General features: G+C 41.6%; 2 protein-coding genes across 3 annotated transcripts in view; both read left to right on the top strand.

The window, feature by feature from the left end:
• The window catches only part of LOC125900101 (uncharacterized), a 549,677-nt gene that overhangs the window by 429,389 nt on the left and 99,281 nt on the right, over nucleotides 1-21,007 (top strand). The gene's annotated exons all lie outside the window — the stretch shown is intronic.
• ubxn4 (UBX domain protein 4) overlaps nucleotides 1-21,007 on the top strand; it is a 49,282-nt gene that overhangs the window by 9,336 nt on the left and 18,939 nt on the right. For both annotated transcript variants that reach the window (XM_049594853.1, XM_049594852.1), the window contains exons 5-7: nucleotides 2,023-2,182; nucleotides 4,307-4,424; nucleotides 7,121-7,175. In XM_049594853.1, coding sequence (XP_049450810.1) covers nucleotides 2,023-2,182; nucleotides 4,307-4,424; nucleotides 7,121-7,175 — 333 coding nt within the window. The remainder of the gene's footprint in view (nucleotides 1-2,022; nucleotides 2,183-4,306; nucleotides 4,425-7,120; nucleotides 7,176-21,007) is intronic.

The following is a 21,007-nucleotide window of genomic DNA, read 5'->3' as shown; positions in this document are numbered from 1 at the left end:
GAACTGAATTGATTTCCTTGGTCAAAAGTAGGGGTGTCCCGATGCGGTATCGGCGCCGATCACGTTATTTTTACAAAATCAGAGTCGGTTATAAAAGATCGGAGGAATCAAAACAACAAAAATGTCCAGGTTTTTCATCTATGTTTTTTCATTGTTGCCTCTGCTTTCCAATGTATAAAGTGTGGTGATCCTGTATATTTTATACAGCTCACTGGCCTAGTGGTAGAGTGTCTGCCCTGTGACTGGGAGGTCGTGGGTTTGATCCCTGGCCGGGTCATACCAAAGACTAAAAAAATGGGACCCATTGTACTCAGCATCAGGGGTTGGAATTGGGGATTATATCACCACATGATTCCCGAGCGCGGCACTGCTGGTCAGGGGATGGGTCAAATGCGGAGAACAAATTTCACACACTCAGGTGTGTGACAATCAGTGGGACTTTAACTTTAAATATATTTCTTTTATAAGACAGTCAGCTGATGGCTTGCTCACCTCCAGACACTGAGATACCTCCAGACACACCCACCGGTGCTATCGGCCAGTGGGATGGCTCGATCAGCCTAGCCCAGGTAGACCGCGAAATAGGTGTGCTTCCCTGTGGAATATCATCCATCCAGCCACTGTCCTCACCTCAGAGATTCCGCCACGGATATCAAGGGATCCTACGGAACCTCCACGCCCGAAACAGCGTTACGGCATTCACCCACGGTCCCGTGAGTTGGCAAAAGCAACCAGGGGTTACTTTCCGTTTCATTATTCCTTATTTGGAACCTTCAGGCTGGGTTGATTTATTGTTTTAAAACTGAACTGAGTCAGAGAGAACATTGGATTTTCTTCACTTCCTTGTTTGCGGGAAAACCTGGGGTGGAGATTTCTTTTGTTTAGAGAACTGTGTGAATTGAACTGAATTGAACTGTGATATGTTATTTGGAAATACTGGAGTGGAGTTTTTTGTTTGAACTTGATTGAACTGACTGAAAGGAACGGAACATTTTTCTTTTCTTTGGTGAAAAAAATATATACTTTCTTGAAACTGATTACTGTTGTATTTGAATTTTGGTATAGTATAGTATAATTCTTTTGTTCTCCAGAAACCAGGTAAAAACAATTTAATTTTGGTGTTGAGGGACCTGTTTTATGGGTTTTATGGTTTCTTTGTGGGGTTTGACTGAGTAAAAGAAAAATATTTGTGTCAAACCGCTACAAAAGATATAGGCCTATTTTGTTTGTTGAAGACAAGAAGAAGATATTGAATTTGTTTACATTTTGTGCTGCTGAACCGCCGATAAGCTTTTTGGATACTATTTAAATAAAAAACAAACCTTATGGGACAACTTGGATGCATTCATTTTTTTTCTTTCTTAATGCGTTGAAAAGTATCGGATCAGACTCAGTTTCAAAATAAAGGACTTGTATCGGATCGGATGCAAAAAAAATGTGATCGGGACATCCCTAGTCAAAAGTCAAGGTCAATATGACCTCACAAAATGTGTTTTTGGCCATTGCTCAATAATTCATATGCTAATTATACAAAACTTCATACAAATGTCTAATATGATAAAAAAAAAATGAAGTGATGGCATTTTATATCCAAAACTTCAAAGGTCAACGTCACTGTGACATCATTATGGTCTGCATAAAACACTGTTCTGGCCACTATTCAATGTCATATCTCAGGAACCGAAAGGGAGACATTTGGTCAGGTGTTAAATTGGTGACACTCATCCTGGGTGTCTATCTGAAATTGGGGTGATTGCTGCACAGACATGGATATAACCTGTAAGAGAAACTTGACTGGTACTTGGAGCCATACAACCGCAGAGCGGTAATTCTAGTTACCTTTTTTACAAAGGAACGCAGGATATGCAGGGTAGCTATAATGTGCGTGCCATTGTGTAGTTAAATGCAAATATGCCACAACACTTGATATAAAGATGACCCTCTACCACCTATTGCCACCAAAACTACTAAATCTACATGGTGTTTTCTCTGGTCCTAATGTTTCTCCCTGTTTTCTGACAGATGCATGCTCAGCAGATTAGAAGTGGGACAGTGTTACCAGAGGCAAGTGGTCCTGTAGAGACCAGCTCAATAGATAGCACAGCTTCAGCCTCGGCTCCAGCAGTACCTGTTAGATCAGCAGCAGCCACAGAACCTGCAGCAGTGCCAGGAATAGGGGAAGGTGAGTGAGCCTGGATCACACAATCATCTCGTAAGTTCAAAGAAGAGAGTTCTGTGCACCTAAATCTATCAGGATGCTATTTTAATCGTTTCAGTTTTCAGCATGTGGGAGTAAAAATGCACACTTTGTCTCTGCTTTCATCTGCAGTCAGCCTTACAGCAAAAATATATGGGACAAGATTGCGGTGTGGCACATCGCAGCAGAGCGCGCCCATTACAGTCAACACTTCACATTAAAAAAATCAAATCAATTCATCCTGTTGCGAAAAGGATCAAGTTAATGAATTCAGTGCCACTAAATAAAGCTTATATGCTAAACCCTCCACAACCAACTGAATCATCACTTGCAAAACTCAGTACACTCACAGTGAAGCTGGCAGAAACCACATGCTACAAAGACGTGGTTTCAACAATTTATCGGCTGAACGTTGGTATTGGCCAGTATTTGCCTCGTTGACTGCCATCAGCCTGTTAGCAAAAAGATGACTGATGGCAGTAGTCAATGTTTTTCTGTTGTGCCACATCAATTTTGCATAGGCTGAAAAGCAGGGCTCCAGACTAATGGCGTCCTGTCATCCTGAGGACAATAGAAAACGTGTTTGGAACAAACAGAGCGAGGCAGAAGACTCTTTTTCAGGATTCTCCACCTTTGAATCTAAGGCCTTCACCTAAGTGCACGTGCATCTGCATTTAAGAACAGTCAGTAGGAACGCTCTCTCTGAAATTATTCTGTAAAGTCTCCTGTCACAGCCTAGATTTTCTAAAGCTTGAAAACAGAGCCAAAAGGACGTGCAGAAGTCTGATGTTCTCTCAGTCCTCTTGCATTAGGCCCTTTGTCCCCCTAAGCATTTTTTCCACAGCTCAAAACACGAGGCACTCCTAAGGAAGTGTCTAGCTGGGAGTGCTTGAGAGCATTTTGGAGGTGCAGCCCTTCTTTTTAGCTGAGAGTAGTAATGTCAATTTCGGTTAATTTTGCTTTCGATAGCCCGACACCTATTAACTGGTAAGTAACTAATACATTTTTAAAGAAAGAAAGAAAGAGGTGCTTTCCTTTTTGTCCAGTGCTCTGTTGACTCTGTGAGCTTTAGCCAGGTGCACTGTCCATTCAGAGGTGGTCTGCCTACTCTCCAATCTCTACTAGTTAGCTAGCCACTCTTCAGTGTGCACTGGCTGGGCAGGAAGTAGCTAGCAGCACTGCTCATTTGGCGGTTACCACTGGTAATGCCATCCTGACCCATGAAGGTGGGACAGTGTTGAATTTTTCAAGTCTTTTACAAGTCTTAGCCCAGCTTTAAATATAATGATATAAATATAATGATGTAATGATGACACTGGCAGAGAAGAAAGTAAAGAATTTAAACTGCCTCCATAATATGACATAACAGAATGTGGCTAATACTAGCTTTCAGATAATCTGCTTTCCTTTAACACCAGAAATTATATTATAGCTCCTTGTCATGATAAGCAGGGCGCCATGTGAAATGCATGCATCTTACTGTATGAGGTGAGGATCAGCATTGTGACTGTTTACATGGTGTCATGACTACTGCTGTTTCTTAAGCTACTCTGGCACACAGATGATATTTTTGAAATTAAAGAGATGTAGTGGAAAAGTAGAATGTTCTCTCTGGAAAGTTTCCCAAAAAAAGCTGCAGAGGTCTTGGTGCTTTGTTCCCAAAGAGTTTCTCTGCAAGTATGGCAGTTTTTGAAAGCAAGCACAAATTGGACAATTCTTCCTGCCAATGTAAACTGTAACTGTTTACCTTTCACTGAAAACTTTACCACTTTCAGTTAGAAGGGCAGAGCACACAGTTTTCTGGGGTTAGATGCAGTTTATGGCATGAATGCAGGAGATGACGCAGGCGATTGCATACAGAGTACGGATGTATTAATCAATTGAGGGTAGATAGACATGTCTGCTTTATGCTGACAGGCTAGTTGAATGAATGAATGAATGAATGAATGAATAAAACTTGATTGTCATTATGTACAACATTACAATGAAATTGTGTTGGCTTCTCTCTATATAAATAAATAAAAACATTTAAGAAAAGGCAGACATGAAAAAACAATGAGTTAATTAGTTAACCCAGTGCTTTCTGTTTTTTGTTTCTCATCTATGAAGCATCACTCTCAAGCACAGCAGATAATGGCAGCATTTCAGCAACTGTGGCTCTTGCAGAGAATGCTTCTTCAGATCGGGCTACTCGAAGCGAAGAAAATCTGGATGCTAAGGTGGAAAGGTAGGAGCCTCCATGCTTTTCAAGCTTTGTGTGTGCTAGACAGAAAATGGGCCTTGTGTTGAGGTGTTAGTTCTGAAGACATCATCTGTTTGTAAATCAAATGGCAGCCAAAGAGAGAACAACAATTAAAATACACATTTCATGGTCTTTTCACACCAAACACAAATCAGCTCTTTAAAAAATCCGTGCCCATCCACCTCATTGAGCCTGTCCACACTGAATCTGAAACTTTCTTATTACGCAGTGCTTTTTCAATCAATAGATTTTCTTAATATCATAATTCTGTTCTTACCTTAACACAACGATATTGATATTGATCTCACAAAAAAGTGTCCTCTTTGACAAATAAAACAAATATTAAAAAGACGACAAATATAAAGAGACCATCTGGAGAAGCAAGCAGCTTAACTTGCTTGTGATGGTAATGGTCAGAAACAGAGGGGTAAGCATACTTCGTTGTGAAGGTAATGTATAACCAGTCATTTCCAAGTGCCTTAGCTAATGTTATGCTGTGAACATTATGGGCCCTATTTAGATGGTCTAAAACGCAAAGCGCCAGGCGTGCAGCGCATGGGCGTGTCCCAGTCACTTGCTAGTTAGACAGCGCGTTTTTAGACTGTGCACCATGGCAGAGAGTCTAAAAGGGTTGGACTTACTCTGTGAATTAGTCATGGGTGTGTTTTGGGCGTATCATTCAATAAGCCAATCAGAGGGTCACCTCTCATTCCCTTTTAAAAGAGGCGCGATTGGAGCGCATGGCGGAGAGCTAGTTAGATAGCGGACCTACCAACTGGAAAGAGTGAGCGTTTTACAGCTGCGGAGACAATAAATGTATCTCTATATGGACTGTCCCGTCACATCTGATGTCAGATCAAAGGGGACTGGCACCGTTTGGCACGCGTAATGGAAACCCAACCTGATTTGATTAACACAGCTGCAAACTAATAAGTTCACATCCCTCTCAGCCAACCACAGACAGCCACAGCATCAGATAGGGAGTATATATTCAGCATCTGTCATCTTAGAAATGTCAAAAGAAAAGAAACAGAGTGAGACTGCGAGAGAGAAAGAGAGAGCGCACGCGCGCACGAGAGAAACGCTGTCAACAAATTGTAAATTATTCAATTTATTTTATTTTAACCCGGGAGGTTAGAGAGCCCAGCTCCCTCTCCAGCATCCTGAACACCCCCTCGCCTGAAGGTGCAGGAAGGGCTGGTCCCGTGGCTGCACCCAGGCCCGTCTGGTCTGGCTGCATGCTGGCTGCGGAGCTGGGGTCATCCTCCTCCTCCTCCTCCTCCTGACAAGATGATCTTCAGTTTTATGTTCTAAAGGCTTTTTTTTTTTTACATATACATTTGTACTTGTAGGGCTATAAGTTTACGTTTTTAGTTCACAGAAGCTGGTTATTGTTGTGTTTATGTCAAAATAAAGTTTATCAAACGTTTTCACATCTTTGATTTTGTGATTTACATGCCAAAATGATCACAATTCAATTGGGAAAGACAAGTTCATTTTACAGGCTATGCATCATCAGCCCGTGGAGGTCTGCTCACAGTTCAGTATATTCAGACACTGCGAGCTTGGACCTCCCGGATTATGATGATCATTATTACTACAATTAGATCATTCTGATTAATGACTGACCATTAAGATGTGTTTCTGATAAATATTTTAATGTGCACAATAATAACCTTTCACATTGTAATCATATTTTTATTTGTTATCTTTTGCATATGTGTGACTGCTCCTTGTGTGTCTGAGCAGAGTGCACGCGCGTTGTGCACCCACCTAGAGACGCATATTACTAACTTGTTTAACAGCGAAATACTGCGCCGTTGACTTTAGACCAGGTTTTTGTTGGTCACTGGCACATTTGCTTTTTACGCCATCAAACTAGCAACGCGCCATGACTGCACCTGACCACTCCTCATTTTTAGACCAACACACCCAGAGAAGCGCAAGTTCATTTGCTAGTTAGACGAAGAGGGCGCAGGGCGTGAAAATGATAACTGCGCCTGCATCTAAATAGCAATGACACATGGATTATGTGCCCTCCGCCGTCCGCTTTAGACCATCTAAATAGAGCGTCAGAAAGTGTCAGAAATTACATGTAGTTGTTGTAAAAGGTATGCTGTAACTGTTCTTGTTGTTTTGTTACTGTTTTGTATTTACTTGCAATAAAAAAAAAGAAAAAAAAAGGTGGATGCTCACAAGTGGCTATATTAGACTACAGAACGTCATCACGCTGAACACGGCTTTACAGCTGTGCTGTGGGAGTGACGTTAAGACATAACCAAAGTGTAGTTTTTTTATAGCTTAATGTTAGATTTCTCTTAACTAAAAATGTTATCATGATAAAAGTTTTCATATCAATCGATATCTAAGAATATCATGATAAATGTCAAATCCTTATTTTTTCAAGTTTAAAGGTACCTTTTTGCTCCTGAATGAAAGTTTCAGAAACCATACGGTTAATTGTGGTTTAAACTATTATTTATTCTCAGAACATGACAAACAGTTGTCAAATAGCAGAACATTATTAACAAATCTTAAGTGGATTCAAAATAATTAAAATCATTGACTCATGACTTGACATGAGAAAAGAAATACCATGTAGTGGTGTTTCATAAAGCATGTTATTGTTACATTTATCATTCTCAGGGTCAATTTGGTATGTTATTATATTGTCCCGTCAGGCTAACCAAGAAACTGGAGGAGAGACGAGAGCAAAGGAAGAGAGGAGAAGAGGAGGTAAGGAGACATGCCTGTTTTGGACACCAAATGAGTGCAGGAAGATGGGTGCAGAAAGTGCTGCAGCACCTCCTATTGCTAAAGAGTCAAGCATTCATCTTAAATTTTGAACAGCATGCTAAAACGTCCCTGTCAGAAAATATGTGAAAAAGAAGATGATTAAAGCCCCTACAAGGAACTTTAATTATGAGTCGATTTTGGCGACCCTGTGGACAAAAGCGGTAGTGTTTTGCTGGGATGAAGCCTACATTTCCCATGAGCTCTAGCGCGTATTGTCGTAAAGGCGCTTACCTGGCTCGCGCATTTGTGTTTGTTTTGGGGGTGAATGAAACAAGAAGACGGAAAAACTTTGCCCCCACTCCTATCAGGGATCCCAGCTCACCTCTGCCGCGCCCAAGCTCCAACACTCCGGCATAAGCGCCACCGCCGCCGAGGTAAACGCAGCAGTCAGCTGGTAAGGCTGAAGGCCTGTTTGGCGAGCACTTCCACGGCTTCTTGGACTGAGTATGGAGCGGTGCCTCGCCTCTTTATTTCTCGGCACTCGCTGGACCCTGTCGACGCCTGGCTGGTACCTGTCATCGGCCCGGATGAGGTGTTCCAGCCCCGCTGCCCCTGCTCTCCTCGTCCCCGGCGCGGGGTGAATCTGCAGAGCCTGCATCCTCTGTGTGTGGCTCCCTGGACAGCTAACGCCGTGGACCCGCCGGCTCCTGCCAGGATTGGGCTGGTAAATGCTAGATCACTAGCAAACAAAACGTTTATCCTGAAGGATTTCCTGACTTCCCGAGGATTGGATTTTCTCTGTTGGTGAGTCCAGTGCTTTCACAGAACTTTTAGCCGATGATTGCTGCTATTTTAACTCACCGCGGACATCGGGTCGAGGAGGAGGAATAGCGACTATTTTTAAGAGTCACTATAAATGTAAGCAGCTAGGTAAGATGACGTGTGCCGTCTGAGTGCCATAAATCGTTTCGTCCTGGAAGCGACCTGGGGCGGACCGGAGACAGTTTCCTAAAGGTATGGATATACACTATATAGAAATAGCTTATCTTCACACCAATGGTCTCATTTGCTGTTGTAGGTCACGCACAGACATCAGCAGAAACAAGAGACTTTTGCATATCCAGTTAAAAGTTCCTTGTAGCAGCTTTAAAATGTGTCAGTTGAATTTATTTGTCCGATCTGACGTGACAAGGACAGTGCGCACACGTCGCCAAAACCTCACAGGCTGGTTTCCAGAATATCAGGCGCATTAATAATGCAATAAATACCCCAAAAACCACTATTCAATGCAACTATCTGCAATCAGCACATAATGCGCTGCGCCCCCGCCTCACCCGGTCTGCGAAACTAGAGCCCTACATGTTGATTTCAGTGTTTCTCGTTCTCCTGGCACTAACTGTGATTTATTTGTTTCACATTATTCTAATTGGTTCGTCATTTACTAGATACAGTTATTGCCGTCAGGGATCTGACCTCAAATGTCTGCTGAGAGGCAGACTTTTTCTTTTTTCTTTCTTTCTTTTTTTCCCTTCTCCCTTCATTCACAACATAAGATCTGACAGACTATGCATAATGCCACTACCATGATGCTCCCAGCTCCCCTCATCTGTGACTTGATGTAAGTGTTTTCATACTAATTGCTCCAAACACCTCAGATACACATGCGGGCTGCAATTTAAGAGTGTGAGTGCGCATGTGATCGCTGTCATTTACTTTGCTCTGTCCAAACTGGAGAACTGACAGCTGTCAATCAAGCTCATCTCTACAACCATATTAGTGTGGTATTAGTATCTGATAGAAAACACTTTTCCAGTATGGTGCTTGAGTTTATGCTGACATGCTTGTGATGTCACCCTAATGCGGTCAATATCAAACTGGACCTACAAGGAGCCCCTGGTTACACTATCATTGTGGATCGAGGTTGTTTAGTTCAAGATTTACAGTAACTGTTGAGGCTACCATATAGTTAGCAGGAGTATCCCACTTAATGTTCTTGTTTTTATTTCTTTTATGTATTTGGTGGGGTTTCCTATGGGGAATGGAATGGTACACTTACTGTATTTATTATGTAATTCAGTGTGTCCAAAAATGCAGCACTCTTCATATGGTATGGTTACACTATTCAGATAAATATATATGAGTATGAATAATAAACTGAACTGTATATCCTGGAATGTAAAGGGAATTAACACTCCGATGAAGAGGAAAAAAATTATTACCTATCTAAAGAGGTTATCTACAAGCATTGCGTTCATTCAGGAAATGCACCTCACTGATGTGGAACATTTGAAATTTAAGAGGGACTGATTTGACCATGTCTTTTTTTCGTCATTCACTTCTAGCGCTAGAGGGGTCGCCATACTCATAAACAAAAATATAACGTGCAAACTGAACTCGGTTGAAAAGGGTAAGAGTGGTAGATTCTTGCTTAATGACTGTGTTCTGAACATGACTCAGGTGACATTAGTTAATATATATGGTCCAAATTCTGATGACCCAGCCTTTGTCATTGACTAACTTTTAAGACTAGCAGGAGCCGAGGGGCACTGTCTTCTTGTTGGAGACTTTAATTTGGTTCTTGATCCCACTATCGACTGCTCACTGCCCAAGTCCCTTACACCATTTAAGGCAGCCTCACTTCTAAACTATGGCATAAAAGAACTAGGATTATGTGACATCTGGCGCACTCTCAACCCCAATAAGAAAGACTTCTCCTTCTGCTCTAGTGTTCACAAATCTTACTCCAGAACAGACATGTTTTTAGCCCCTCTGAATATACTTAGTAGAATAAAGGAGTGTTCCTATCTCGCTGCTTCACTTTCAGATCATAATCCCATTAAGATGACCTGGGTGAATGACTCTGGTCAACCCCTCCCTCAAAACATTTATGCTGAAAGATTCAGAATATATTGCATATATAAACTCTAAAATTGATCTGTTCCTGGAGGCCAATCTGAACTCCTCCTCACGCAAATATTTGGGAGGCTCTCAAGGCATTTTATGAGGGGATGGATCTTGTCCTACAGTAATTATAAACTAAGGGAAAAAGAAAATAATTATCAACATTAGATGAAGAAATCAGAGCACTTGAGCAACAGCACTCTGAAACTAAAAGAATGGACATTTTAAATTCATTTACCCTGAAACGAATACATTATAACAATTTATGCACCAATAAGGCTGAAGCTGCTCTAGGTAGGACTAATTATCATTATTATGAGTAGGGAAATAAAACAGGCAAGCTCCTGGCATGGCAGATCAGGAAAGAGGAGTCAGACAGAATAATCCATTCAGTAACTACTGATGATGGCAGATCTCTGGTTAGCCCATCGGAGATCAATGTGGAATTAAAAAAATTCTATGAGACATTGTATAAATAGGACCACAACACTAGCAATATCGCCACGGAGCAATTCCTGGAGGATCTACCTCTCCCGCAGATCACTGCTGAGGACAAAACCCAGCTGGATGCTGATATAACCGAGGCAGAGGTTCTCCTGGCCATGAAGTCCTTGCAGAATAACAAAGCCTCGGGGCCAGACGGCTTCCCCATTGAATATTTCAAAACCTTCTCTGATAAACTGTTGTCACTTTTAACAAATATGATGAAGGAAGCTTTGAATAGTCAGACCTTGCCGGGCTTCCTTGAATTAGCTACTATAACTGCTACCAAAACCTGACAAAGACCAACAAAAGTGTGGCTCCTACAGGCCCCTAAGCCTTTTGAACGCTGATTATAAGATTATTTCAAAATTGCTCGCTACCAGGTTAGATGATATTATGTCAAAAATAATACACCCAAATCAAACAGGGTTCATCAAGAATAGGCAAGGAACGGACAATGTCCATCGTTTATTTCATATAATTGACTCTACACAGAAGGAAAAGGAACCTACGTTGATCATATCAATGGATGCTGAGAAGGCGTTTGACAGGATCGAGCCCACATTCTTATTTCAAACACTTGCAGGCATGAATTTTGGTGAGTGGTTCATTCAATATATTAAAATGCTCTTCAAGGCTCCTAAAGCACAAATATTGACTAATGGGTTCTTGTTGGGCGCCTTCTCATTATCTCGAGGGGTCCGACAGGGCTGTTGTGTCTCACCGCTCTTATTTTCTCTCGCCATCGAACCGCTTGCCCTCGCCATTCGAGCTAATGCAGCCACCTCCGGTGTCAAATTTGGTGCTTCAGAGCACAAAATTTCTCTCTACGCGGACGATATCCTGATATACTTAACTGAATCATCTGACTCGGTCCACCCACTTTTTCAGTGTCGACACCTCCAGGAGGCTAGACAGTGATCTGTGGCGTCCCAGAGACACTCCCCTCATGCCAGGTCTCACTGTTCCCCGCACTGTTCATGCTGGCCCACTTGAGGTTCTTATTTACCTTCTCTAGTGGCCTCTTTGTACATGACATTGTTGTGGTCACCAGTGTCATGTCATCCATGTAAGCCCTAACTGGTGGAAGATGCAACCCGTTCTGCCATCTCTCCCCACCTACCACCCACTTAGAAGCCCTGATGATTACTTCCATCGCCATAGTAAATGCTAATGGCGAAATTGTACACCCTGCCATGATGCCTATTTCTAACCTATGAAAACCTGTTGTGAAACCTGCCGTACTTAGACACAACCTAATATCCTGAAAGTACGCTTTCACTAAGTTAACAACTACCTGTGGCACTTTTGAAATAGTCAAACACACTCCAAATGAGGCTATGCGGTACTGAACTAAACGCATTTGCAAGATCTAAAAATATTACATGCAGGTTACTTTTGCTGCCTGAATCTGGTGCCAGATCATGCTAGTATGTTCTAAACACCCTGCAAAACCTGGTATTCCTGCCTTCTGCCCCATAGTATCTATTAAAGGGCCAGTGTGTAATATTTGGCTTGGTTTATTGTCAAATCTGAATCTGAATATTCTCCCCATTAATATGTTTATAAGTGTATAATCACTATAAAATAAAATTTGATTTTTAAAAAAAAATTGATTTTCGTAGCCATAATTATGCTTTTATTTATATATACATATATATATATATATACATATACACACACATATATATATATAGCAAGGGTCTTGCTTTAGAGAGGTCGCCATCTTGCGCCGCCATGTATGTACGGCAGCCCGAGCGGACAATCCAGCCAGCCAGAGAACGCGTTTCGCGTGTATAAATAAACCAACGAAGAAGACAGAGGAAGGAACAAGGAGGAGGAAACAGCAGAGACTGTTAGTAGTTCGTTGATAGAGAGTAGTGAAAAGTTTTTTTAGTTATGAAGTTTGCGAATGGACCACACTTACCACGCAACAGGAGAGAATGAACCCAAACCGTCATCTGCGAGGAAAAGAAGACACAAAGAGGGGCAAAGAAAACGGGACAAGCGGCGGCAGAGAATAAACATCGGTGATGTTTTTCAGCGATGGGGGGGGTTCATGAAGGACAATGGGCTTCAATCCGATGCTGAAGTGGCATGTTTTCTGCTGGACAGGTAAACTACTGAAATAAATGCTACTATTTGTCAGCACGTAGCATGATAGCGTTACGTGTCGGACTCGACAAGTAAGGAGTGAGGAGGAGAGTTCGTAATGTTACATCATCTCCAGGTAGAGCATTACTGTAAAACACTTGCGAAAATTTTAGTCTCATGTCAAAGTCATAACAGGCATAACATCCTCCCCTCCTCCTCTTCCCTCTCCGTGGCTGAGGCACCTCGCCTGGCCCTTCCTGCACCTCTTCCTCTCCCTCGTCTTCCTCCTCTCCCTCGTCTTTCTCCTCTCCCTCCTCTCCCTGTCTCCTGTGGAAAATCACTCTGCAAACGCATATTATAATATGTAACGTTAACGGTTATCCTACCAACCTAACGATTATTTGCCGCACTGTGCCATGACTTTATTTAGCATTACTGCGCTAATGTTTGCTTGTGTTACCAAAACAATTAGGAATAAAATGCCCCTAACCTCTCACTAATAACTTATAACATACCGTAATATGGTTTAGATCTTCACCTCATTGCTCGTTGCTTCGGATATGTTACCGGCAGAGACGCTGCTCTCTGTCACGGATGACAAGTGTTTTGGTCCTCGGAGGCCACCGTAACTTTGCCGACGGGAGGGGTGAGCACAGGCGAGCGAGTGAGCGCTGCAATCTAGAATCTAAATGCTACATGTCACTGTTTTCAAACCATTTTACACACTGGCCCCTTAAGCTATTCCTTTCTAAGTAGCTGGCTAATCTCTGCACTACTACACTAAAGAAAATCTTCCCCTCTACATTCAAGAGAGAAATCATCCAGAATTGGCTAAGGTCCACAGACTCCTTCTCCTTAGGAATGAGGACACCCCCTGCCCTACGCCATGCTCTTGGGATAATTTGTTTCTCCCAAACTATTCTTAGCTGTTTCCACAAAAATTTAAGGATATCAGGTGCACTTTTATAAACCCGCTAGGGGACTCCATTAGGCCCTGGGGCCAAAGAAGCCTTTGCACGCCTGACCACCTCCTGAACTTCCTTCCACCTAGGTGGCCTGACATCCATCTCATGCTCTATCCCTCCGAATGGAGGGATATCGGGTGGGAAACCTACTATCCTATTCTTCTCTAAATCTGAATATGTATTTCTCAAATATTCTTCAACCTCTAGCCTTTCTGCTTTGAGCTGCCCTCCCTTTTCCTGGCTGAACAATCCTTTAACAAACTTAAAGGGAAAGTTCCATTTTTTATAACCTAGACCTTATTTCTGGCATTAAATACGGTTGTTTACTCACCCAGATAAGTTTGGTGTCATTTGGAGTCCTTCTGAAGATATTTAGATCTGCAAGAGCCGCGTACATCCATATAGCGGGAATGATCGGGGCACTGACAATGAGGCTCTTAATAACACATTATCTGCCGCGAAACTCATTCATTTCACCAATATGTTTTTATGAATAGCTAGAGTTGCTTGTCATCATCATCTGGGTCATTTATACTGACCTACTAACCTCTGCAAAAAAAAACATCAGAGGCAATTCGTAAAGACAATCCTCTTTACCACCGAAACGTTCACATTTCTGTTTCTCACTTTTTGTCACTGAGCACTATGTAATAATAAATTCACATTTTGCGTAAGAAGCAAGCCCTGGTGGATAGGTCTATGCCCCTATCCTTCACTGAGTCACAGATCCAATGTATAGTCGTGTCCGTTCCAATGTCTTTTACTGTGTAATCCACCTGTGAGTCATTTTCTACTCCAGCTCTCGCTGACTCTTGGGGTATTTTCCCTATGTTGGCTGTAGCTAATTTTGGTTGTAGTAAGGCTGCTAGGTCTCACCACTGCTACCATGGGTTGCTAGCCCATGCCAGCACCTTTGGGGTCTTTTCCCTCCTGTCAGCTGTCTTTCCAAGCAGTCACATGGCCTTTCCCTTGTTGTCAGCTGCCCTATTCACAGCAGTCACTAGCTGGGCTAGTTCTGAATTCAAATAAACATGTCTAGTTGGTTCCACGACACCTCCAGGAGGCTAGACAGTGATTTCTGGCGTCCCAGAGACACTCCCCTAATGCCAGGTCTCACTGCTCCTCGCACCAAGGTCAAGGTCAAGGTCACATTTATTTCTATAGCACATTTAAAAAGACAGAAGTTACCAAAGTGCTTTACAAGAACACTGTGAAAATTACAATACCACATAAATAGAATGATAAATACCAAAATATAAAAACAGATACAAAATACAAAAAAACAGAAACAAATATAAAAACAGACAAACAGTTAGAAACAACATCGATTACACATCGAAAAAAAAAAAAAAACACCTGAGACAGAGCATACGTATATTGTACAGAGTCAAGTCTGGCTCACAACGGGTTCAAAAGCTAACGAGAAAAGGTGAGTTTTTAACAATGATTTACCAACCCAACAACCTCCTTTACCTTACTTACACATGGTTTTCTCAACCCAAACAGCACTGCCACCTTCAACAAACCCAGGCTCCATACATGCGAGCTCCAGGTAGTGCCAGTGCTGATACTACCTTTCCTAGCACATTCACCATACTCTATTTCACACGCTACATAGCATAACTCCGATATAAGCTAAAGTTAACAGAGATAAATAAACTCACAGGATCAGCAAACACACTCACCTTGCAGCATGGATTCAAATAGGCCACTCCCACACTTAAATAACCTTCCTCTTCCTGGATTTTCTGAATGAACTTTCATCATATTGCACTCCAGAGAAAATTCTGTACAATGTTAGGAGACAACCTGCAACTCATAATAGATTATGGGGTTCTTTCTTGGAATCTCTCCCTTCAATTAATCCTCTCAGTTGAAAGTGCATTTTTTCACTTACTAGGTTTGATGGATTTAATCATTTATTTTTTATTTTTTTGTATGGACCTTTTTATTTCTCCTTTTTCTGTTACACATTCTGAAAAGACTTGGTGTTGCCAAGGATGTGGTTCATTGTACCATTCCAGGGGTGGGGTGGGGGGACAGGTATGTTCTATGCCGTTGTTTTTTTCTCCTTGTTAATGTACATGTGACACATGTACTTTGGTGCATCATCAATAAATAAATCTTTAAAAAAAAAAAAAAAAAAAGACCAGAAAATGACCAGGACAGTGGTGTTGGAGTTGCTCTTTAGATCCATAAATATCTTGGAATCGAGGGACTTCCACTGCTGAGGCATAGCTGTCCAGAGAGAAATTGTGTCTGAGGTGATGGAGCGCACATTCTTTAGACTAACAGCTGATGTTAGTACATTTTATTTTCCTGTTGGTCAGGGTAAGCTCATGCACATACATAGTCATGCATGCACATTTGTACTATGCAGCACCCCTCAGCAAAATTGTGTTCCTGTGTGCATGCACTAAATAGTAGTCCATATTTTTCATGGGTCAATTCACAGCAGTCCGGATGAGAGTCAGCACCTCCAAATCTGAGGCCATGGGTCTCTGCTGGAAAATGGAGGATTTTCCCTCTAGGTTAGGAGAGAGTTACTGCCTCAAGCGAAGGAGTTCAAGTATAAAGAGGGAAAAGACATGTCTGCAGTCTTCTGACATCTGATCGAACACCCCAATTAGCATGAGTCATAAAAGCTCTTGTCTACATCATTCAGGCATGTTTAGCGCATGTGTGGCCTTCAGGGGCCAAATGTGAAGCGCCCTATCTTTTCATAACATGTAAACCTACACAGGGTGTCCGCGGGGTCTTAAAAAGTATTAAAAGTTGATAAATCAAATGCCGGAAAATTAAAGCTCTTAAAAAGTATTAAAAAGTTTTCATCGCGATTTTATAAAGTATTAAATTTTCTTGGCATTCAAGCTTTGACAAAAAGTATCCATGAATGTAATTTATTTTCCTCCTCGCGACTATTACAAACAAGGAAGTGTAGGTAGGCACACTCGGACTGCCACTCGGGGTGGGGGCTGAGCGGAGAAAAATAAGTCCAAAAAAGTTAATAACATAAAAATTATGGTGAAAGAGTAGTTTCTTGCAACCCTAGAATTAAGATAAAAATATTCACAAATGAAAAAGCACTTCTGGTTGCTGATAAGTAGTGTTTAACTTTTGATTTAACACTAAAATTTAAAATCCTCAGCGCACTGCAGCGCAAGCAGACAGATGTGCGACTCAGAGCAGCATGTGTCACTGACACCAGACTCAGAGCGCAGCGGACCAGTGGAAAATGTCACCATCAGCATATTATTTTACATCAGTAAAATCTATTATATCATTATTTTGAGTCACATTGTTGAAAGAATTTAGTCGTCTGTGTTCAAGCAGGATAATAGGTCTCCATTCATTGCACGTCGGGCTTTCTATTTCCTTGTAGGAGATGTTTTCTTTTTTAATAACCAACCAAAAACAATCAATCAATTAAAAACACAAACTGGAACTGGAACATGAAATCTCATATGCCAAACAGACATTCCTTCTCGTTCTTTGAGTTTACATACAGTGGTGGAAAAAAATTTTCGGACATCCCATGCATTTGTGAAATATTGCATTAAGAATCACTCTTAGGTCTTCAAGTGCAATTTCTTTTAGTACAGTCACAGCCAAAATACTAAATAAATCCTAAAATAGCCATTAAAAACTTAAAATTGATTGGTTCCATAAAAATACATAAGAAATTTTTAGTATTGGGTCATTTTGGTACCAGTGATGAAGGTCGTTCTTTTTATTAAAAGACACAATTTTTGTTGCCAAGCTTCGTGTCTACATAAAGCCAGCACGTTTGAAAGTTCTTCAGAGACAAAAATGGCTAAAACAAGGAACCTAACGCAGGAAACACGCCTGACGATAAAGATTCTCAGCCAGGAAGGGTACAGCTGCCGCCAGATAGCCAGGAAGTGCAATTGCAGTCCTTCAGCAGTTGAATACACTCTGCAGAAATACAGACGAACCAACAGTTTGGAAGACAAACCAAGATCTGGGCGTCCAAGGGTTTCTTCAGCAAGAAATGACTGCATCCTGATCCGCATGTGCAGGCAAAACCGCGGAATGACATCACAGGAGCTTCAGCAGCAGTGGTCAAACCAAACTGGTGTCCAGTGTTCCACCCGCACTGTACGTGGCTGACTTTTAGATCATGGCTTAAGGTCCTACAAGGCTATCAAGAAGCCCCTGATCAAAGAAAGACAGAGGTTAGCCCAGCGTCGTTGGGCCCAGGCACACAAGAACTGGACAGCCAGGAACTGGAAGAAGATTTTGTGGTCAGATGAGTCCAGTTTCCAGCTTTATCTTCCTCCTGCTAATGTGAGGGTACGCAGAAGGCCAGGCGAAGCATTATCTCCAGCATGTACAGTACCTACTGTCAAGCATGGTGGAGGCAATATCATGGTTTGGGGATGCATGAGTGCTGCTGGTGTTGGTCATCTCACTGTCTGTGATGGCACATTGAACTCTGCCAAGTATTGTACCATTCTCGAAACCCACATGCTCCCTTCTGCGCGTGCACTGTTCCGTTGAGGTAAAAACTGGATGTTTCAACAAGATAATGCCCCTTGCCACACATCCAAGGCCAGTAGAACTTGGCTGCAGGAGCACAGTATCCAGGTCTTAGAGTGACCAGCTCAATCCACGGACATGAGCCCCATTGAAAATCTGTGGTGGATTATCAAAAGGTCTGTTTCAAAGCATAAACCAAAGAATTTAGAAGAAATAAAAGCAGTAATTCAAGAAGAATGGGACAAGATCAGTGTTGGGGAAGTTACTTTTAAAAAGTAGTGTTTGCTCGTTACTCGTTACTTCTTTAAAAAAGTAATCCCTTACTTTACTTAGTTACCTTCTGTGAAAAGTAACTTTTTACGTTACTCGTTACTTTTATGGTGCTTGACTTTGGGTAGAACCCCATCTCATTTCCTAAATGTGAAAAAATCCGAGTTTCCCACTGGTATTTACCACTTTGGTGATAAAATAAAGATTAAAGAGTGAGAGTTAATTTGTGTTAACTAGGCTACATGAATTTGTTACATGACAGATTACTACTACTAATAGCCTATTTGCCAGACCTGCTGCATCACTAAATGAGGAAAATATTAATATTCACAGACACTATCTTTGAACAAATAGTGTCATATTCATGAATAAATCATTTTCTGTTCTGTTATTACGTGTGTAACTGTGAGACTGTGTTTGTGTAACAGACTCATACTTTGCAGTAAGCTACAGACCTGCACAAATAAATTAATTCATTTTCTCTTCTGGTATGGTATGGTATGGTAGGTACTATATTAACCCCTCGGGGGGAAATTTCAATGTCACAGCAGCAATTTAAAATACACAAAATAGGAGCTGCTGCAACAGGCTGCCGTTCACACAGCGCCAGGAAGGTAGGCAGGTTATGATTGTTCTGTTTTCTGTTAACACAATGCTGCATTTTATTGATGTTTTGAGGGTCGTTTTGATTTCCTTTGAGGTTCCAGGGTCGTATGTTGCCCATGTCTAAGGTCTGACTATCGAGGTTAACGTTACATTAAACAACACTTACCCAGCCATACAAGTGCAGTTCGCTGTCAGTATATAGTTGGTCGACTTGTTCAGAATCGCCCAGGTCTTGTACATTAGTTAACCTTACTGTTTTGTGTCCTTGTCGCTGGCTCGGCAGTACTTCGGTCCATAGAGCACAAAAACCATCAGATAAATCCCGGTATTCAATATCTTGGACATGACCGCAAAGTACAAAATTATACACATCAAGGGATTTATGTGCCTTGAGTTTTTCATGCGTATGAACGCCGGGTTTCTCCACAAGATATAAAAAAATGTCCGGCCACTGTAGCTTAGGCCATTTTGTTGGGTCGGAAACCTCACTCCGTTGCTAATTATTAGCTTATTACAATAAGCTAACCTGTCTTCGGTTGACAAACCATTAAAATAATCCAAGGAGGCGTGTGAATCTTCCATATTCCTCATACAATTCTTGATTTTGGCGCTCCTGTCTGTACTGTTGACATGGCAACTGTCACAGTTCCTGCCTAGTGCGCAGCTGAGGCAGACAGGCAGTGTCACCGTCAAATCTGTCCCTGGGAAAAGTAATGTTGTGCCCAACTGACAAAGTAACTACGTTCCTTAACCATATTTTCAGTAGTAACGCGTTACACTACTTTTTACCCAATAAAAGTAGTTATGTTACACACAACACTGGACAAGATTACCCCTCAACAGTGTGAAAGGCTCGTGGGGAACATGCCAGCCAGGATTAGAGCTCTACTACGTGCCAGTGGCGGGACTACTAAATATTAATTTGGTGATGTGATGGTTTATTTATTTTTTGTTCAGTTTTGAACACATTCTCTGTTATTTGTTGACTTTGATACCGACAATGTTGAGAACTGACATATTGAAACTGTCAAGAATTTAGTTTTGTTAGTTTTTCTTGTTAACAATAAACAGAAAAATATAATTTATATTTGTTTGTATCTGTCTAATGCAGCCACACCTTTTGAAACACAAAAAAGATTTTTCCACAAATATTTCATGATAATATTTGAGATTGTGTAAAATTTTAAGGGTGTCCGAAAACTTTTTTCCACCACTGTATGGCTAAAGGGGGGAAAAAAACAACCGTAAACGGAGAGCATGATTAGTGTTGCGTTCAAGGTCCCCCAAAAAAACGGGAGGAAAAAAAGGCTGAATATTCGGAAAAAAAATTTCACAATCGAATCCCATGCCATCAAATGAAGCTTTGAAGCTTCGAATTTTTTGGGTCAGCCCTAAATCCCACATGTAAGGAGCCAGCCATAAGGTTGTTGTTTTCAGCAAGTTGGCCTTGAATAGTTGATGTTGAGCTGTAGAGCTGTGTTACTTGTTATGACCTAAGGTGTATTTTAATAAACCTGCCTTTAGTTTAATTTATTCTTTCAAGCTTTATTCCTTCTCATTTTATCTGAGTTCTGTTATGTTTGTGCTCCATAGATTTAATTGCAAACTACAGCTTGAAGTGGCGATGAGGTCTTAAGGTTTTTTTGGAAGGTCTTAAAAAAGTCTTAAAAGGGTATTGAAATTAACCTCAGGATTCCTGCATATACCCTGTGCATGTTTGGATTTAAACAGAAGGCTAGCAAAGGAGTGAGGTGATTGGTGAGACTTTGAATTTGCATTGCACAGGAATCTGGCCCCGACGAGCAGAGCCCCCTGAATCGCCAATGGGACCAATCAGATCAGTCTAGTCTATCTGACAGAGGCAGGCTCTGGGCGGGCGTAACATGATGACGACAGCACTGCACCGTAGGAGTCGAAAAGTAAACAGCTAAGATGGCAGCTGCCGAAGGACTGCGTCCATTCAATTTAGCTTTGGAAGAAACGCTAAGCCAACTACACTTATCTTTTTCCTTG

Source organism: Epinephelus fuscoguttatus, linkage group LG13 (genome assembly GCF_011397635.1).
Source record: "Epinephelus fuscoguttatus linkage group LG13, E.fuscoguttatus.final_Chr_v1".
In the NCBI taxonomy this organism is placed as follows: domain Eukaryota; kingdom Metazoa; phylum Chordata; class Actinopteri; order Perciformes; family Serranidae; genus Epinephelus; species Epinephelus fuscoguttatus.
The sequence above is the reverse complement of the archived record's forward strand: the minus strand, read 5'-3'. Positions and strand labels throughout refer to the sequence as shown.